This window comes from Eubalaena glacialis, unplaced genomic scaffold (genome assembly GCF_028564815.1).
Source record: "Eubalaena glacialis isolate mEubGla1 unplaced genomic scaffold, mEubGla1.1.hap2.+ XY H_4, whole genome shotgun sequence".
Lineage (NCBI taxonomy): Eukaryota > Metazoa > Chordata > Mammalia > Artiodactyla > Balaenidae > Eubalaena > Eubalaena glacialis.
In genome coordinates, this window is record NW_026871158.1 from 133,373 (window position 1) to 155,170 (window position 21,798).

Sequence of the window (21,798 nt, forward strand, 5' to 3'; positions counted from 1 at the left end):
TTCTGCCGCCATCAACATATCCACCTGACTGAAAGTAACTCATCTGGAGTCATTCAGAAGACTACTGGGTACTTACTGTGTGAGGGCAGTTACCTTTGGGGGGGCATATAAAAATGTATGTAAAATTCTATGAAATAGATATAAACTTTCATTTATGCAAGATGAGTAAATTCTGGATATATGCTGTACAACATACTGTATACAGATTGACAAATCTTATACAATACACTTAAAAATTTAAGAGGGTAGATGTCACGTTAAACAAGATAAATTTTAAAAGTTTAATATAAAGTAGACAACTAATAAGAACCTGCTGTATAAAAAATAAATAAAATAAAATTTTAAGAAAAAGAAAGTTTATTTCCACTGCAATTCACAGATGTAATCTTTATGAGGATTACATAATCATATAGATCTATGTAAACATATACCATCACTATGTAAAAGAAGATGCATAGAGACATTTATTCTTAAGATCAAAAAGAAAGCTGGATGGTACTTAGTGACCACCTAGAGGAGTGGGATAGGGACGGTGGGAGGGATACATAAGAGGGAGGGGATAGGGGGATATATGTATGTGTATAGCTGATTCACTTTGTTATACAGCAGAAACTAACACACCATTATAAAGCAATTATACTCCAATAAAGATGTTTAAAAAATAGATAAAAATAAATAAAGCTGGAATATTTTCATTGAGAAAATTTGAGAAGTAGAGAACTTACTAAAAATAATCTTTGAAACTATGGAAAGAACAGGAGGTTACGATTCTTGGATTGTAGCAAAACGAACAAAGGAAAAATGTTAAGCGTTGAGATCAAGGGGTAACAAAATAAAGCCCTTGGCCTTTACTCTGAGTGTCATTCTGCCTGCTTGGATGAGAACAAATGGTGGGATAAGGATGGGTGAGAAGGAAGCAGAAATGATAGCTTGAACCAGACTAAAAGCAGTAGAGGTAGTCTGCCTAGAAATACCCAGCTAAGGGGATAATAAGTGACATCCAAATAAAGTTGCTGAATATGTAGTTTAATTTTTATAATTTTGAAGTTTTCTCTAAATTCCCCCTACTATTTTCCTCTTTTAATCAGCGTTATGGTTATTTGTACCTAAGTCATTTAATGGACCTCCTTGAAGTAGGCACATGTTTGTCATGTCATTTGGAATTTATATGTGGTAGAAAAACATATAAACCTTATATATTTTAATGTACTTATAAACAATGTTAAGCATATACATAATGTATAAATATGATGTATCTTATAATTCATTTATATTATATACCTATATGTAATGTGGATATGTTACTTATATATTTAATATATGCCTATCTGTCTCATATATATATGGGTTATCTTTGTTTCCTTATTCAGATACAGCAGGGTAGTCCTGTTCTCTGTCTCTTTGGCAACCACTGGGAACTGGTAGGCCTGGTCACTGAGTCCTCAGTGGCCTGTTATGACCCAGTTCTTGTGATCAAGACAACCCCCTACCTATCTTGGATGAGGTGGCTTATCAAGGCATCCCAGAAGCCACTGGATCCTATTTTTTCTCTACCCTGCAGTTTTTCTCCTGGGGTAGAACATGGTATACAAGACAGGCTTAGCCTGAACAGGGCCTCTACCATTTTGACCTCCCATGGATTCTCTGAACAGTCATGGAGGAGAAGATTAGGTACTTTCCCACTGAACAGACAGCGCTGAAATCCTCCTCCAGTATTTTTTGGGTCAAATAATGGAGACTCTTTTCCTGGCAGTACACAGCTACGCCTTCAAAGCAGTCAGCTCTCCTCCACTAGCACATTCCCAGTGGTACAGTCTTGGACCTCTCCTCTTGCCAAATCATGGGATCCTTCTCATACAGCTGTGCCCTGGAGTACCCCAGTGGCTGATATTTCTGATCCTTTTGTTCTTTCTGGACCTCAGAACACTCCAACACCTGATATACCTACACCCTGGAACCTTCCTCACAGAGACACAATGAAATATAAATATCAAACTATGACAGATTCACTAAGATCCTGGGTTAAACCTTTAGGTGGTATAATTGGGCTTCATACTCCACCGTTAGGTAATGCTGGTGGATCACATGTTCTGTTTTCAAGTGACATAGATGGATCAAAAGTTCATTCTGAGATTAATACTGTTCAGTCTCAAGTTCAGTCTAGTAAGGTTCCTTTCCATGGTCAACTTCTAGCTAGACCCTGGCTAGAAATTACACCTGGTGTTGGACCTTGGACCCATTTTGTGCCTGATAAAACAGGAATAGTTATGCAAATTCAGTCTAGTGAGGAGAGTGTTAGAACCCAGATACATCATGTAGCTGATAGAGTTGATGCTGTTGTTAAACCAGTAACTTATAACTTGCAACCATGGGTCCCTTTAATTGTTAATAAAATTGGATTCTGGACTCATTCCATACTAAATGAAGAGAGATCCCAATATCCTATGGTAACCAATACCTTGGAACCCTGGTTTCAGCCTGTCTTAAATATAGTTAGATCCCAAAGACCTATAGAAAAGACAGAAGAATACAGGCTTCTCCCTGAATCTAAGTCAACTCAATTTTGGACTTCATCAACTCTTAATATGAACTTTACTTGGGCTCCATCTACAGTCAATACAATTACGTCTTTGGCCCAGTATAAGGCAAGTACGATCAGATCCTTAAGTCAAATGGGTAGAAGGAGTCCACTGAATAAACATGACACTATGTAGTCAAACCCCAGATGCAGACTAAAGATACAACATGGCTTTTGTTTCATACAGTTACTAAGGTAAATGATCCTTTAATCCACTCTAAAGTTGGTACAATCAGACCATGGCCTCAGCCTGAAGCTGACATTGTCCAAACTTGGACCCAGTCAGGAATGCAACCAGGAAGACCTTTGACTCAACTAAAAGCCGATACAACCAAACCATGGGTACAGACTAAAGGAAGCAGACCCTGGATTCAGACTAAATTCCAAATTGTCAGACCCAGAACTCAGACTGAAGAAGGTAAAGATAGACATTGGATTCAGCCAGAAGCAGATGCAATCATATATTGGACCCACACTGAAATTGAAACAATCAGACCCTGGAACCATCCTGAAGCTGGTACAGCCAGATCTTGGTTCTGGACCAAACCTGATCAAATGGGAGAGAGGACCCAGGCAGCCTTTAAAACACTCCACTCTTGGACTCAGCCTGAAGTTGACGTGGTTAGACCATGGATTCAGTCTGAAGCTGGTAGTATCAAACAATGGACAAAGCCTGAATCATCTACATTCAGACTCATGACACAGTCTAAAGTTAATACAGTCACAGCATGGACTAGGTGTGAAGCTGATGCTGTCAGACTTTGGTTGCAAACACAAACTGATAAAATCAGAACCTGGAGCCAACCTGAATCTCAAACAATCATTTCTTGGTCTGAGCCTGAATCTGATAGAGTCAGACCTTGGTTGAATACTCAAATGGATACGTGCAAACCTTGGATCGAGACAGAATTTGAAACAGCCCACTCCTGGGCCCAATCTGAAGGTGATCTAGCCAGATCTTAGACTCAGTTTGAAGCTGAAAATGTCAAACACTGGTTCCAGACTCAAATGGAGACAGTCACACTGTGGACAGAGCCAGTAATCAAAACATCCCACCACTGGATACAGTCCAAAAAGGAAATAGTCAAGCCCTGGAACCAACCTGATAAGGTAGAAACTTGGATACAACATTATACTAATACAGTCAGGCCCTGGGATGAGTTTGAAGGTGATAAGGATAGATTGTGGACTCAGTCTGAAGCTGACACAATGAGACCCTGGATTCAGTCAGTTATTGCTATAATCAACCCTGGGGCAAATAATGAAGCTGGTACATTAACACTCTGAACCCAGGCTAAATCTCCAAAAGTAAATCCCTGGACACAATCTGAAACTGAAACAGTCACATTGTTGACCCAGGATGAAACTGCAGCAGTAAATCACTGGACAGAAATAGCTGATAGCATCACACCACAGGTAAAGACTGAATTTCCAGGAGTAAAGTCCTTGACACATCTTGTGTCTAATACAGTCACACCATGGACTCAGGCTGAATCTCTAGCAGTAAACCTCGGGACTCAGCCTCTAACTGATACAGTCACACAGTGGACTCAGGGTGAACTTTCAGAAATAAATCCATGGACAAAAACTATAGCTGACACATTCACATGGTGGACCCAGGCTAAATCTCTAGCAGTAAATCCCTGGGTGCAGTCTGACATTGATACTGTTACACCGTGGACGCAGACTGACTCCCTCACAGTAAATTCTTGGACACAGCCTCTACCTGATACATTTACACAGTGGACCCAAGGTGAACCTTCAGAAATAATTCCCTGGACAAGAGCTGTAGCTGATGCTACACCTTGGATTCAGGCTGAGACCCCAGCAGTAAATCCCTGGACACAGTCTGAAACTGACATAGTCACAGTATGGACTCAAGCTGAATCTTCAGCAGTAAATCCCTGGACAGACACTGCAGCTGGAACAGTTCCTCAGTGGACAAAAGCTGAATCTCTAGTAGTAAATTCATGGACACAGCCTGTAGTTGATAATAGTCACGCGGTATACTCAGGCTGATTCCCCATCATTACATTTCTGGACGTTGTCTGAAATGGATACAGTCACAACATGGACCCCAACAGAATCTTTAGCAGTAAATTCCTGGAGACAGTCTGAAACTGACAGTATCTCAACATGGACCAATAAAGTAAATCTAGAAATAAATCCCTGGATACAATATGAGACTGATACAGTCACAGCTTGGACCTAGGCAGAAACTTCGCTAGTAAATACCTGGACACATGCTGTAGCTGATGCAGCTCCATCATGGACTCAGGCTGAATCTTCCTTCAGCTGTAAATCCCTGGATCGAGGTGAAACTGATACAGTCACAGCATGGACTCAAGTCGAATCTTTAGTGAATCCCTGGACAGAGACCATATCTTCCACAGTCATACCACGGGCCCAGGCTGAATCTCTAGCAGTAAATCCATGGACACAATCTGCAACTGATGTAGACCTGCTATGGACCCAGGCTGATTCTCTAGCAGTAAATCCCTGGACAGCGCCTGCATCTGATAGTGTTATACAGTGGATCCAAACTGAACTTCCAACAGAAAATCAGTGGACACAGAATGTATCTGATACACTCATATAATTTACCCAGGCTGAATTTCCTGCAGTAGAGACCTGGACACATCCTCTGGCTGATGTAGTAACACTGTGGAATCAGACTGAATCTCCAGTAGTGAATCCCTGCACAGAGGCTGTACTTTCTACAGTGACACCATGGACTCAGGCTGAATATCCAGCAGTAAATACCTGGACAGATGCTATAGCTTCCACAGTCACACAGCTGGCTCAGGGTGAATATCCAGCAGAAAAGCCTGAGACACAGGCAGTATCTGATACAGCCATACTGCTGAACCAAGCTGAATCACCTGTAGTAAATCCCTGGACACAGTCTGAGACAGATGCAATCACACAGTGGACTCAGGCTGAATCTGCAAAAGTAAATCCTTGGATACAAGCTGTAGCTGACACAATCACATCATGGACTCAGGCTGAGTCTCTAGCGGTAAATCCCTGGACAGAGGCTGTTGTAGATACGGTAATACCATTGAACCAGGTTGAATCTCTTTCAGTAAATCCCTGGACAACACTTGCAACTGATACTGTCACACTCTGGACCCAGGCAAATTCCGAAATCATAAATCTCTTGACACAGCCCATAGCTGATACAATCACACTCTGGACCCACAGTATTTCTCTAACAGTAAACCCCTGGTCACAGTTTGATAGAGTCACTCAATGGAGCGAGGCTGAGTCTGCTGCAGTAAATCCCTGCACCCAGTCTGAAACTAATCAAGTCACACCATGGACCTAGGATAGATCTCCAGCATCAAACCCCTGGACTCAGTCTGAAACTGACACATTCACACCATGAACCCAGGCTGAATCTCCAGCAGTAAAGCTCTGGACACAGTCTGAAAATGACACAATCACACCATTGACCCAGGGTGAATCTCCTGCATTTAATCCCTTAACAATGGCTGTAGCGGGTACAATCACACTGTGCATCCAGGTTGAATCTCCAGCAGTGGATCCCTGGACAAAATCTGCATATGACACAGTCACATTGTTTACCCAGAGTATAACTCCAGCAGTAATTCCCTTAACGATAGCTGTAGCTGATAGAGTCACACTGTGGAATATGGCCAAAATTATATTACTAAAGCCTTGGCCACAGTCTGTGACAGATACACAATGGATGCAATATGAGTCTCCCCCAGTATATCCCTTTGCACAACCTATATCTGACAAAGTCACACTATTTACTCAGGCTGTTACTCCAGAAGTAAATCCTTGGTCAAGGCCTGAAGCCGATACAGTCACACCATGGATCCAGGTTGAATCTGCAGAAGAAAATGCCTGGACAGAGGCTGGTTCTGAAACATTCACACCATTGATCATGGGATTTAAACCCTGGATAGAGACTGTATCTGATATAGTCACACCAGGAACCAACTATGATTTTTCAGAAGCAAAACTTGGGATACTGTCTGAGGCAGGTACATTTGAACTGTGGACTCAGGCTGAATCTTCAGCAGGAATTCCCTGGACAGAGGCTGTACCTGTCGTAGTCACACAGTGGACCCAGGCTGAATCTCCAGCAGTAAATCCCTGAACACAACCTGCAGCTGATACAGTCACAAAGTAGACACAGACTAAATCTCCATTAGTAAATATGTGGACTCAGGCTCAATTTCCAGTGGTAAATCCCTGGACACAGTCTGAATCACTACCAGTAAATATTTTGACAGAAACCGAATCTCTAGCTCTAAATCCACCAATACAGCCTGAGGCTAGTACAGTCACATTGTGGATTCAGGCTGAATCGCCATCAGTAAATCTTTGGATAGAGGCTGTAGCTTCCAGAGTCATACCATGGACCCAGGCTGAATATTCAGCAGTAAACCCATTGACACAGGCTGTAGCTAGTGCACTCACACTGTGGACCCAAGCTGAATCTCTAGCATTGCATCCCTGGCCAAAGTCTATGATGGATACAATCACAGAATGGGCCCTGGATGCATTTGCTCCAGGTGCAAATCCTCCGACACAATCCTTAGCTTCCGCAGTCCCATTTGGGGCCCAGCCTGAAACTCCAACAGTAAATCCTTGGATACAGTCTGATTTTGAAACACCCCCACCATCAACCCAGGTTCAATCTGCAGCAGTTAGACCATGGACACGGTCTGAAAATTACACAGTCATACCATGGACCCAGGTTCAACCTCCTGCAGTGAATCCCTGGGCAGAGGCTGTAGCTTCCTCAGTCATACCATGGACTCAGGCTCAGTCTCCAGTAAATCCTTTGACAGAGGCTGTGCCTTTCACAGTCATACCATGGACTCATCCTGAATATTGTGCAGCAAAATCCTGGACAGAGACTGTAGCTTCCACAGTCACACTGTGGATTCAGGCTGAATTTCCAACAACAAAGACATGGACAGAGGCTATAGCTTCCACAGTCACACCATGGATTCAGGCTGAATCTCCAGCAGTAAACACTTGGAGAGAGGCTGTAGCTTCCACAGTCACACCATGGACTCAGGCTGAAAGTCCAGCAGTAAATACTTGGACAGAGGCTGTAGCTTCCACAGTGGCATTGTGGACTCATGCCAAATCTCTAGCATTAAATTCTTTCACACAGAGTGTAATTGATACAGTCGTATTTTGGACAACGCTTAAAACAAAGAAACCCTGGAAACTGCCTCAAACGACTATGTTCATTATTTCACTGAATCCTCAAAGTGATACTATTGGATCCTTGAACCAAGTTGAAAATCAAGGATCTCTTCTGTGGTCACATCCTGAAATTGACAATGTCAGTACATTAACCTTGCCTGAATCTGGAGCACTTATGTCATGGATAGTGCCTTTTCCCCAAGCAGCCAGACTCTGGCCCCAACCTGAAGCTGATATTAGCAGACCTTGGTTTAAAACCTCAGAAAGAATAAGATCCTGGGCTCAGTCAGAATCTCAAACAATGAGTACCTCAACCCAGTTTGGAGCTGGTAGAGTCAAACCCTTGGCCCAGCATGAAAGTGCTACAGTCGTGTCATGGATTCAGACTGAAACTGGTATATTCCAGCCATGGAACCAGTCTGAAGGAGACACAGTAAGATCCTGGAACCTTTCTAAAACAGGCTGTAAGACCATGGATCCAGACTGGAGCTGGTATAGTCAACCTCTGGGATCAGCCTAAAAGCAGTACAATCAGACCCTGAACCCAAGCTGAATCTGAAGCAGTCAGACCCTGGACAGAGTCTGAAGCTAAGGCAATCACAGTGTTGACGCAGGCTGAAATGCAAGCAATGAAACACTTGACATTAATACTGTCAGACCTTGGTTCCAAACTCAAATTGATGCAATAAGAGAGGGGACCTAACCTGAATCTCAAATAGTTACTACCTGGATCCAACCACAATTGCCAATAGTCCATCCCTGGATTCAGCCTGAAACTAATGCAGTCAGATTTTGGACCCATGCTGAAGGTTATTTAGCCCAACCCTGGATCCAGGCTGAAACCCACACAGTCAGAGTCCAGACTCATTATGAAATTGGTCCAAGAAAACCATGGACCCAGCCTGAATCTCAGTCAGTCACACTTTGGTTCCTGACTCAAAATGATGCAGTTAGGCCCTCATCCCAGTTTGAATCTCAGATGACATGTTCCAGGACCCAAAATGAATTTGGTATAATCAATCCTTGGACTCATTCTGAAACTAGTTCAGTCAGATCCTGGACCAAGCTTGAAACTGGTACAGGCCAACCCTGGCTCCATCTTGACGCTGCTACAATCAGACCGTGGACCCAGTATGAAACTTTAGAAATCCAGCCCTCAACCCAGCCTGAGGCTGATACAGTAGTAAGACATTGGTTCCAGACACAAATGGATTCAATCAAAATTTGGAACCAGCCTGAGGCTGATACATCTAGACTCTGGACCCAAACTGAAACAGAAACAATTCAAATTTGGACCCAGACTGGAAGCGAAGTAGTAAAGCCTCCAAGCTTATCTGAAGTTGCTATAGTCACACCTCGGTTACAGACTCAAAGTGATACACCTAGATCCTGGATTCAACCTGACTTTCAGTCAATCAGTCTCTGGACCCAGACTGGAGTTGGTATAATTTGCCCCTGGTCTCAGCAAAGAGTTGCTATATATCAACCCTGGGCATACCCTCAAACCCAAGCAGTCAGACCCTGGAACATGTTGGAAGCCGATACCATCAAATCTTGGTTCCATGTTCAAATGAATAAAGTCAGACCATGGGCCCCTTCAGAATCTCAAATATTGAGTCTGGATGCAGGCTGAAGTTGGTAGAGTTAACCCTTGGATCCAGCCAGAAACCCCGGCAGTTAGACCTGGGGCCCACCCAGAAACTGCTAGTGTTGCGTCTTTTGCTATTCCTAAAGCTGACAAAGTCAGAACATGGGTCCAACCTGAAATAGAAATAAGGCCTGACATTCATTATAAAGCTGATATAATCACATCATTTGCTTCTCCTGAAGTTGAGCCAGATGGAACAACCCAATTAACTAGTCACTTTGACTCCTCATCTAAACATGTAACTTTTTTACCAGTAGAAACTGTTCCTTCACCAGGTGAGTATTTTACAGCTTTGTCAGCTGAAACAGCTGCAGTAGAAAGCCAAGGTCAAATCAATTCTCTCCAACCCAGTGACCTCCCAAATATTCTCTTTCTTACTCTTTCAAGCACATGGCTTTCTGGAGGAGTTGGCTACTGGAACTTTGGCAATAAATTACAAATTACCAAAACAAAAGGAAGCCTGATGTTCCATCTACTTCTCTCAGCCCCCTTTCTCCATCTTTTTCCTTTCTTGTTCCTTGTTTTTTCCCATCCTCATGTTCTTTGTCCCTTTCCTGTTCAGCCTTTTCTTCTTGCACCCTCCCTTCATCCTGTACTTTCCGTTCTTGCTCAACTCTTTCTCCTGTGGCCTTCTCTCCTGTTCTCCTTCCCTTAGCTGCTTCTGATAGTTCTCTACAGGGACTATCTTTCTCAAAATTTGCTGAAGGACCATTCTTTCTCATACTTTTTCATCCCTACGTGCTGCCCCAGCCACACCTTTAACAAACCTACCTTCTCTGATGCCTGCATCTCAATCTGGAACCAAGTCTAACCAGCCTGAACAAGATCCTCTCAAGTATTCGGAACTCAATATTTCCTTGGCTGAGTTTCGCCTAACTGTGGTCTGGAAAGAGAGCCTCCGGGCTTTCTGGCTCTTCAAGACAGCTGTTATTTCTCATGAAACCACAGGCAAGTTCAGCCTAGTCATCTCTTTGAGTTGTTATATTTGGGACCATGTCTTTGTTGGAACCTAAAACCAGGGTTTCTGAGTAGATCAGAGGTCATGTTCTCAAATTTTGGCAGGACCAAACTTCAAATTATTACCTGGATGAGAAGAGGGGTAATGAATAATATAATCTTAAGAGATGTCCACATAATTGAGAAAGTAATATCTTAACTTTTGCCAAGAATGGTTTAAAAGCTAAGTTTTACACAGAGCACAGTAGTATAGAAACACTTTTAGTGCTTAGAAATGGTTTATTATTCCACTTGAGAAATGAACAGAGATACTTTGGATTATTCTTAGAGTGTGCAGGCAACCTGTTACTATACCTAATGTTGTAGGGTTAAAAACATGTATTTCCAAGCATTTTGCCAAAGTTGAAGAGCTACAAGCATTTTCCTAAAATCTAAAAATAGGAAATCAACATGTTCAGGAAAAGGAGGGTGGTACCACTAACTTCACCCTGTCCCACATGTGGATTCCTTCTGCAGAGTGTGGATTACTCCCTGGCGTTGTCCCACACTGTCCCAACTGCTGGGAGGCAGAAGTGGGTGAATTCTGTGCAACTCTCCTTCTCCCAATTCTGTGCTGGCTCTATACTGAATGAACAGTGGATCCTTACTACAGCTAGATGTGTGAATTTCATGTAAGTGTGAATATGTCCTTTCAAGCTTAAGGTATCATTATAAAATATGAACACTTTGAGTTTGTTAATGGTATATTCCTTTGAAGAAGCTAGATATTCTTCCTTAGCTACAGAAACCAAATCTGGTACATCTGACTTGCAATACTCACATCTGATATATTTCCTTAAGAGAAAGCATCTCCTCTTGTATCACCTCATATCATTATGTATCTCAAAATTAGTGCTTTAGCTTTTTTTTTTTTTTCAGGGAAAATTTCAGGTTTCAATTCAATGTGTTTGCAAATTATAAAAAGATATCTTAATTTTATAAAACTTTACCTATAAAAGGATGGTATCTTGAGTTTAAATCATAATCTATGTTGGAATCACAGTTTTGCCTTTTATGACTTTAAGTATCTTGACTCTTAAAACTCAATTTATTAATCTGTTCAAGGATGATAACTACCTCAAAACATATTTTGGGTATATAATTTTATTTCTGATTGTGCGATAGCGGAGTAAAACCATTAGTACAGACAAGGATCAGAGAGAAAGAGTAACTGTCCATAGTCTCAGATCTTGTAAGTGGGATATTTCAATTTCTAACTTTCTAAGTCTATATCACTAAATGTTAAACACTATAAATACTAGGATGTAAAATAATTTATTTTGTTAGGAATTTTCGATAAGGATTTAGATTGAATTGTAATATTTACCTTCTCATTCCTGAAGGTGTCCACACATATTGTGCCTAACAAGACATTGTGTGTTGGCAACAAGTAGAGAAGAGGAGTCTTACTTTAGTGTTCACCTAGACTTCATCTGATTCATATGATTATTTTCACATTGAAATATGTAAAAATAAAGTGCTTGCTAAATTTTCTCCCCAGAAAAAACTCAGAAGCATTGGCCCTGGTCCAGATGGGGCTTATTGATCTTCAGAGCCCTGCCCAAGCTCAAACCATAGGTATTCATCATGGTATGCCCTACCTAGGTCCCAAAGGACTTTTGGGACCTGGGCTAATCTTCCTGAAGTAGTCGCTATGTTTTCAACCCCTGGTGCTTCCTGTCTGCCTGGAGGAGAGCCTAGAGCAAGAGAAAAACATACAACTATATGACTGCTGGCTACCCAGTTGGTCCCTCATGAGAGGTGAGTGATGCAGAAGACACTGGAATTGGATGACATTGACACATTTAGAAAGAGAGCAATATTCTCTCATGTGTAGTAGTAGATTTGTTATCTTTCTCTTCAGCCATATTTCTCCTGCTAATCTAGGCCATAGCTAAAAAACCCTCTCTATTCTCTGTTTTCCACCAGGAAGTCCTGGAATTCTGCAAAAAAAAGGCATCTAAGCATCCTGCAGGTCAGCACATGTGCCCAGTTTTGGCCCAAACTGAATGAATTTACTTTCTGCATGGAAGCCAAGAAAGCTATGGGGGAGGCTGGCTGTAAGGTGATAAGTTGAGGGGGTATGAAAGGCAGGGAGAAAGAGAGGAATATCCTTCAACATAAGAAGTTACTTTCTCACATCCTTTAAAATATCCATGATTATCTGTTTCCTTGTTTCTTGCAGGGTGACCTGGGGGCACCTCTTGTGTGCCATGTACAGCAAAAGGACACATGGGTGCAGGTGGGAATATTGAGTCACTTTGATGAACATTGCACAAAGCCATACATCTTCAGCCAAGTGAGCCCTTTCCTTTTCTGGCTGCAGGGAGTTACACGACCCAGCCATGCACCCTGGTCCAAGCAAGGGCCCATGACTAGCTCTGCTTCCATCTCCCTTTCAGTCTCTACCTCTGCAAATGCCTCAGCTTTTACCTCCACTCCTGCTTCTGTCCGGCCACACTTCATCTCTCTGCCACAGCCTCAGAGTAAGGCCCAAGAAAATGGTAATGAGGGATGTATGAGAAGGAAAGAAAGAGAAGAGGATAATGAAAGCAGAAAAGGAGGAGGGGAGAAAACTCTTTTCCTGATAAATGCATGAGTTTTTATACCAGGCAGGCAATAGGAATCATTTTTCTTGGGCTTACAAATGCATTTCATCCTTGTTGTATTATTCAACTTTCTTAATATCCCCATATGATATAGATGACACAATCATTATATTCATCTTAATTTATTATTCTGAAACCCAGAGAAGTACATTGGATTGACCATGTTCTTAAAGACAAAAGAGGAATGGCGCTAGCACAGACACTCAAATTTCTTATTTTTCTAACACAAAGTTCTTTACTACCACATATTGCCTTATAAAAGTAATTGTAGAATTTTAAGTTAAATATGTATTTTGTTTTGTTGACAGGTAATATGTAATGATTTCTGTAGGTTACTGTGTACCCAACTATGTTATATTTTAATGATTATCTTTCTCCTTTCCTTGACTATTACGAAATGAATTACACTCATCAGCAGCTATTTCACATTACTCTTCTTTCCTTACAAATTTTTTTTGGTTGAATCATATTCCTACACATTACATTCTCACTTAAATCTATTTACCATGGCTCATATTGCCATATCCACAGTGAATTATGTTTTTAAAACATGAATGAGGTCATCTCAGTTTTTGGTCAAATTCTTCAAAGTTTTTTTCACTCAGAGACCTCAAAGACTATACTTCAATGAAAATTCCAGTTTCTATGTTCATGTGTACTCTTCCCTTACTACTTTTTATAGGTAGGTTATCTCTACCATTTTATACACACACTCATAGACAAACACACACACGTGTGTATATATGTGTGTATATATGTATATATGTGTCTGTATGGGTGTTTATGTATATAAAATTTCATTGCTTCAACTCACACTTTTTGAGGCACTCTAAATTTTTTTAACATAAACTATTTGCTGAGCTTCAAACCTGAATGTTCAATTTAGTGTGTCTATTTGCTATCACTAAAATTTTAAATGTAGTAAGCTCAACCCTCCAGTTCACTTAAACTAAAATTTTTATTTCTCTAACATTTTCAAGTCAAATTATTGTCTTTTATTGCCTTCTATGTTATTGTCTTATACTGTTGTAACGATTTAAGCTAACAGTTACGTAACGGTGACAATGGGCGAGAGAGATGGACTAGTTTCCAATATATGGACTAAAGGAAATTTAAACTGGACCGTAAAGAAATTATGCACTTGGAAAGACAATAATAAGGGGAGAATTCTTTACAGAGGTACCATGGACACAAAAATGCAGATTTTGTGTTTGCAAGTCAATTTTAATAATAGATATGCTTAGCAGAGTAGTGAGAGGTGAAAAACTTTTATAGATGGGCTCTGCATGAGAATCCTGCTAAATTTACTTTTACTGTTTTTTCCTCAGCTTTGGCAGATCGGATTTCTCTGAGATATGCCATGCCTTGGCAGGCCATGATCATCAGCTGTGGCAGTCAAATTTGCAGTGGTTCCATTGTTAGCAGCTCTTGGGTACTCACTGCTGCCCGCTGCGTCAGGAACATGTAAGCTGGCATCATGCAATTTCCAATACACTATAATCTAGTATCTCCAAATTACTTTGCCGAAGTCTTCTTTGGATAAATGAACTTCATATTATGCCTGAACCATCTCTCTTAAACACATAGCGTCTTTGCTTCAGGGAAAGCGAGACATTTGGCTCTGTGTTTGGCTGACTGGTATCTCTGTTAGTTAATTCTTCTGTAATCCCATTGTCTGTGATCTCAGACTCCATTCATAGACTTGATTTTCCTTGAGGTGAAGTAGGAACTCTGACCACATGGCTAAGGAAATACATGGGAATAGCTAATGTGGTAGCTTTTAAGGACTCAAATTTCGTAGTGAATCTATTCTAATTGTTCTCTAACTACACACATAGGAATCCTGAAGGCACTGCTGTAATACTGGGCCTGAGGCACCCTGGGGCACCTCTGAGAGTTAAGGTATCTACCATTCTACTGCATGAAAGATTCCAGTTGGTGAGTGGGGCAGCAAGAAATGATCTAGCATTGCTGCTCCTTCAAGAGGTGCAGACTCCCATTCAGCTTTTAGCACCCACGGGCCATCTGAAGAACCTGAATAGCTCAGAATGCTGGCTGTCTGGGCCACGGATGCTTAAGCCAGGTTAGTAGTTATTTTACTTGTTAGGGCAGTAATTTTAAAACAAGATAGAGGGGGTGTTTTATATATATATGTATATATTTTTATATATATATATATATATATAAATTGAGGTTACATTGATTTTTAACAGTATATAAGTTTCAGCTATCAACATTTTATTTCTACTTCTGTATACACTACCACTGCTTAACACGACAAATTTAGTTTCCACCCACCACCATGCAGTTGAACCCATTTATCCCTTTTGCCCTCCTTCTACCCCTCTTCCTCTGGTAGCCACTGATATGTTTGTTTTTCTTTGCTTTGTTTTATTCATCAAAAATCTTCAGAGACATCCAAATCCAAATCAAAATGAGATATCACCTCACACCTGTCAAAAAGAATACATGAAACAAGAATACATGAATACAAGAATACATGAAAAAGAATACAAGTAACAAATATTAGTGAGGATGTGGAGAAAAAGGAACTCTCCTACACTGTTGCTGGGAATGTAAACTGGTGCAGCCACTATGGAGAACAGTATGGAGGTCCCTTAAAAAACTCAAACTAAAACTAAAAAACCAAAAAAAACTAAAAATAGAGTTACCATATGATCCAGCGATCTGACTCCTGTGCATTTATTAGAGGGTCCATATTTTTGATGTTAAAATTCAAGGAAGAATTCTAATCATGATTGTCTGCATTACTACTTTTAAGATTTCATCCAAATCTGAATTTGTTTTTGTTTCATAAAATGATAGTTTTTATGATGACTCCATTGAATTTTAAAAATGAAAGCCAATACAAGGGAGGTAATTGTGTGGAGAGTCAACTTTCATAAACAAGGTAGAAAAAATATGCTACCAAACTCTTTTGTATCTTTAGAACAAAGATGTTTTTGTTTTGTTTCATTTGTTCTATTTAAGAAAATGAAACTGGACTTGAAATTTCTGATTTTACAAGTGAGATTGGACTTGTTAATTATGAAGAGTGGCATTTGAAAAATGAGCGAAGAGATTGGAATAGATAAGTGGAATAAGTTGATAATGATGACAATGATAAAATAAATGAAACATCTTAGCATAAAAACTTAGAAATAAAGTGATGATAGATAGAGATTGTGGTCTTATCTCCCCAGTTGGTGTTTCAGTATAAGCTATGTCTTTGAGCTTTTTGTTTTCCAACTGTTTTTTCTAGGAGAGACAGATGAAAATCCAGAAATATTACAGATGCAAGTGATGGGCACTTCAAGCTGTGCCCACCTCTCCCCTGATAGGGGCGGTTCTGTTGTGTGCTTCATTACACAAGACAAACACTCTGATACAAATGTGGTGAGCAGCTCTTTTTTTTCTTTCAAATTCTAATTGACAGAAACTATAACTCTTTCCGTACATAAAAGTGTAGTCCAACCCATCCATAAATCATAAATATAAGAAAGTGAGTTATTGCTCTGTGGGAAAAAAAACCCAACATATCTTTAATTATAAAATAATTCTTCAAAAACTATGTTACTAACTTCTGGTTTATCTCACATTGGTTATACTTGTATATCCAAACTGAACAGAGATTTAGTTGTATCCAAACAAATTAGGCAACTCATATGATTCATGTTCTTCTAATTATACAATCCTTGCTCGTCAGAGTCCACCAAACATTAAACCTTTTTAAATTTTATTTTCCCTTTAGAAATGAAGTCTTTGTGGTCTAACACTGGTGGTTTTACTTGTGGGGTCCCTGCAAGAAGAATCTATTTGGTAATCATACTCATTTGCTTATGTACCTATTTAAAGTCTCCCTATTTCTCTCACTGCCCACTTCAAAATCTAGTATTAAGTAAGAATTTAAGATGGTGACTTGAATGTAAATTCTACCTTTAATTTCACAGGAACCAGTGAGCCCAGGCAGTGCGGTTATATGCAGACCAATTTCTGGGAATGGCAGCTGGAGACAGACAGGCCTCACCAGTCTGAAAGCACTGGCTACCATTGTGAGCTCCCATTTCTCATGGATATTATCCACTTCAGCAACAGCAGGGCATCCCCTAACCCAGGAATGCATGCTTTGGGTGGAAAAGCCCAAGTCCTCTAGTGTCCTAAGACAGCCAAACACACTGCCGCTCTCTTCAATAATAATTATAGCAGTACACACCCTTTTGTAAGTCAGTGGCTTGGTCAGTCAGTGCTAATCTATTAGGACGATGACAAAAAGAATATCAAAACAACATTACAAAGATTAAGGCCCTACAAAATCTAAGTAGATATTTCATAAATAAAGAAACATCCTATGAATACTATTTTAATATCATTTTGGAAAAGAAAACTCCTAACTATTTCAAATTAAACAGGTGCAAAAATATAATATTCACAGAAAGTTAAAAAAAGGATTTTAAAATTAATGAAAACATTTAATTCTTTATATTTTTAAAACTAAGTACTGATGTAATTGAAAAATCAGAAATATTCCATGATTCCTATATTAGAAAAGAAATAATTTTGCAAAAACGAAATTCCTAAGAAAACATTATATTTTAGTCTTGAAAGAATTAATATACACATATAGAAAAAGTTTATAAAATTAAACAATAATATTTCCTACAGGAAATTAACAGTGACAGTTGTCTAAAACATGGAGTATGCATTTCCAGTCTTACATAAAAACATGCTATTGAAGAAGCACACGAATAATCACTTACTATGTGGCAGGCTGCCCTCAGCTTACTGTGCGCCAGACCTCGGGAAAGAGAAAGGCCTGGAGCAGACAGATCTCGGGCCGGGAGGCCCGGGGATCCGTTTCGGGGTGGGGCATGGGGGGTGGCCCGGGGCGGGTGAGGGGAAGGGATGGCGGGCACCGGGAGTGCTCCTTCCTGAGCGGACAGCTGCTTTCCAGGCACACCTCTGGTCCAGCGCACAAGGTCCGGGACTGACTCTGCGGCAGCTGGGCTTGGGAGAGTGGAGCGTGGGCCCCCGCGCTCCCTCCCCGTTGCCTGCACTTTGGTTCCAAGGGGAGCACCTCTGTCCCTGAGGTACCACGCTGACCTTCCTTTGCCTGTTTGGACTCCTGAGAACACGTGCGTGCCCACTGCACCCCCGCAGCTGTTTCAAGGCCGAGGAGGGTTGCAGCACCAGGGCGGGTTCAGGAATCCTCGTCCTCGCCTCCCAGCTGCACTGGCTGCGACCTGCCGTGCATCAGCCTTGGCGATCTGAAGCCCTGAGGGCCGTGGTGTACACTACTAGGGTGGCACACAGCCGTGGCCTAGAGAGGAAGGCCTGCCCCGCTCTGGCTGCTGTCCCCTCTCTCAGGCAGACAGACAGACACACAGACAGACAGGAACTCTGTCCCTCCTCAGCTCCGTGATCCTTAAGCTGGAAGGGAGCCTCCTCGTGGCTCCCACACTCCGGTGCCTAGGGTTCCCTACTGTGGAGGCAAAGGGAAACTACGTGCAGCGGCCCTGCGGCTGAACGCGGGACACAGGGCAGCGGGGGACCTCCGACCCTCAGCCGGGGCCAAGTCCCTTGAGCCCTCTTGCCCTGGTCGGCGCTGCTGGGAGGGGCCTGGCAAGGATGAAAGGCTGGAGGGAAGGTTGGACAGCGTCCTCGCACAGCTTGTCCTGGGCCACCCACGCGTAAGGCGCCGTGGCTGGGTTCAGGTGCGGCCCGCCTGCCCGGGCATGATGTGGGGGAAATGGTCAGGCCCTCCTCCGGTGGGGAAGGAAGGCTTACACTGCCCGCTGTGGCCCCGGGTGCCCGCCGCCGGGGCCTCGTGGTCCAACCCAGTGGATGCACCTCACTGAGATTCACCCTGGGGTACAAAGCTTCGGCTTTGAGGGTGGAAACCTGTCAGCCCCGCTGGGGCACGGCACGCAGGGCTTCCCCTGTAGGGGTGGTTCAAGGTGGAGGGCCCACTTCCTCCATGCTGTCCCTCACCGCATCGTCCCTTGGCATATCGGGGCGTCGGGGCCCTGAGGCGTATGACTTCTTGTCCAGCGGGGATCTCCCTCATCCACTCAGGAGGGAGCACGCAGGCTCAGTCTCTGTGAAGACGGTTTATGTGTTGAAGTCGGCCAGGGTCTTGGTGTCCTTGTCCCTTGTGAGGCAGCTTCTAAGCTCAGCCCTGCCCGTGTTGGGGGCTCTGCCCTTTCCGCGCGTGAGCTTGTGTCTCTTTCTCTGACTGTGGCCGGGAGCCCCTCTGTCAGATATCCCGCCTCCCTGCCTGTCTAAAGCGATCACATCCTCCGGTCCCTATGCCCTTCTCTCCTGGCACGTCTCTGCCCGGTGCCGCTGGGGGCACATTCTCTCTGTGTATCACACAGAACCTGAAGGGGGTCTGCCCCAGGTGACACTGACAGGGCCCCCGGCTTCTAAGTCAGGCTCTTCAGTGTCACCTGGCCAACCCGTTACCAGGGGGTCTGCGGACCACGGGGTGTGTAAGCTGCTGGGGACAGCTGAGCGGTAGGCTCAGCCAACACAGAGGAGCTACCGAGAGGAACGGAAAGGTAGCCTTGTCCTTGAGGAAGTCAGTGAGGCCCCGAGTGGTCAGAGGGCCTCCCGGCGAATGAAGAGGGTGCCGCTTTCTGCACCAGGGACGGGTTGACTGTGGCCCCCGGGGCAGGCAAGATTCCCAGGGTGGCCATCAGGGTGGGGGCTCTGTGCGTGTTTAGTAGTAAACAGTAGGGCAGACGGGAAGGGAGCCCACCTCCTCTTTTCAGCCTCACCATCAGAGCCTAATTCCTTCACCCAAGTGCTGGATCCATCTGCACTTTCTTCAGGACATTGTAGCACACACGTAGCCACGACCTGGTTCCCAATGGCCTCCCACAGCTGCCTGAGGGGGAAAGAGAAACCAGCTCAGGGCCAACACCTACAGAGCAAAGGGAGCCCAGGAGCACCTGTCTAAGAAGACGGCCCGGGGACACTCGAACGAACCTGAGAGCTGCAGGAAGAGGAAAGCGTGTCCCAAGTCGGCTGGGCCCCTAGCACCTTGTCTTCCTGTATGGTGCCACAGACAGGGGCACGGGGAATGGAATCAAGCCTGCGTGCTCCCCACGGTCAACCTGTCGAAGGCAACCGGGAGGAAACAGAACACAGGTGCACGTGACTCAGCCTCCCACTGTGCCCACTTTCAACCACACCGTTCCATAGGCAGGGCAATCCCAGGTGTTTGTATCGTTCCAAGAATGACCCGTGGAGCTAAATGTGCACATGGGCTTGATCCACAGAGGGGAGGTGGGGGACAGAAAGCAACTGGGACAGTAAACAAGGGGGCGCAGACCAAAATCCTCTCTCGTGGAGACACGTACATGTGGAGTTCTGCATAGGTACATGCCCGTGTGTGTGTGTATGTACATGTGTGCATGTCCATGCTCAGGGATAGGCACGACTACTGTCATGCATGCATGGACGTTGGGTGGACGCGGGGACATAGAAAAGCTTAAACAGCTTATAGAATGTATATAAACCGTGGGCCAGGTGAAGCCCCCAAGCCAGGGAATCCAGCCCAGAGATCCACCCCTGGAGCAAAGTGTAAGTGGCATCACTCGCCAGCACCCTCGACCAGGGGCTGAGACTAGAGGGAGGAAGAAAGCACCTGTGGAAGGACAGGGAGGTTGCAAAGTACATGAGAATCATAAAGGGCCCGATGCCCAGGCCCAGAAGAGGAAAGACCACCCCCTCCCCCAGCCCCACTCCCATCCCAGCTACAGCCACCTTTATCTCCTTCTCCAGTGCACGGGCAACCTTTCCCCCCACGCCTGTGTAGGCCCTTGAGAAACACCTTGCCTTTTTTGTGATAAGGCTTGGCAGACCGACCCACACCGAGGCATAACCGACTGCCTCACACTTATCCTGATAGTTTAAAACATCACTCTTTTATTTTCTGACAACTTTTGTGGCTCAGGATTATGGACCTGATGGCTTAGCTTGATTCTACCCCTGCTCCCCTGTCCCACAAGCCTGGGGCAAAGGGCTGGGCTGGGATGTGATCTCATTTGGAAGGTGGACAAGAGCAGAACCACTTTCAAAGGGCATCCTTGGGGTAGGCAGACTTCAATGCCTCGAGTCGGCAGTGGTGAAGGTTTGCGTGCGAGTGTAGTGGCGCTTGACTGGGTGCAGTCTTCAGCACCTCACTGTGTTGGTGTCCAAACAGTGTTGCGAGTGTTCCCCCAGTGTCGTCCCTCTGTCCATCTCTGTAAAGACAGGATGGCCAAGTCCCCTTCGTCTCGTGCAATGTCAGTGTCCATTGCGGGAGGGACGCCTGTCACCTTATGTTGGCTAGAAGAACGGCAAATGTTCACCGCCACTCAAACATCCAAAAGGCAGTATGCAAACGTGTGGATGCAGAAAGTCCGAGCACCCATGTGTGCCAGTTATAGAGTAGGAGAGGTCATTTGGTTCCGGGCAAGATACCTTTCTTTGTGTGAGAGTTTAAGTATCCAGAAGGGACAGAGCTCCCAGGAGAGTGGGCCACGGAGGGAGGGACCAGAGACACACTCACACACACACACACACACACACACATCCACACAGAAAGGCCGAGAGGAGACAGACACTCAGACGGAGCTCTTCACTTCATGGCTTTTCTGCTGTTGAGCAAAAGAAATCAACTTTAGCAAAGAGGTGGGTTTGCCGGACACGAGGGTGACGCCCACTGTCCTCGCGCTGATTGGTCGTGATGGGGACGAGCGGCCTGGGCATGGCTTGCAGCTCCTTCCTGC

General features: G+C 43.6%; 1 protein-coding gene across 1 annotated transcript; it reads left to right on the forward strand.

The window, feature by feature from the left end:
* Positions 1 to 7,082: 7,082 nt before the first annotated feature.
* On the forward strand, positions 7,083 to 17,247 carry LOC133083027 (uncharacterized). Its single transcript, XM_061179688.1, is given in 16 exon segments — positions 7,083 to 8,230; positions 8,232 to 8,391; positions 8,394 to 9,388; positions 9,390 to 9,874; positions 9,877 to 10,122; positions 10,125 to 10,367; positions 10,893 to 10,959; positions 10,961 to 11,047; positions 11,917 to 12,176; positions 12,345 to 12,364; positions 12,367 to 12,480; positions 12,601 to 12,901; positions 14,353 to 14,488; positions 14,863 to 15,107; positions 16,287 to 16,420; positions 16,975 to 17,247. Coding segments are annotated over 16 exon segments (4,914 nt in total).
* The last annotated feature ends 4,551 nt before the right edge of the window (positions 17,248 to 21,798 follow it).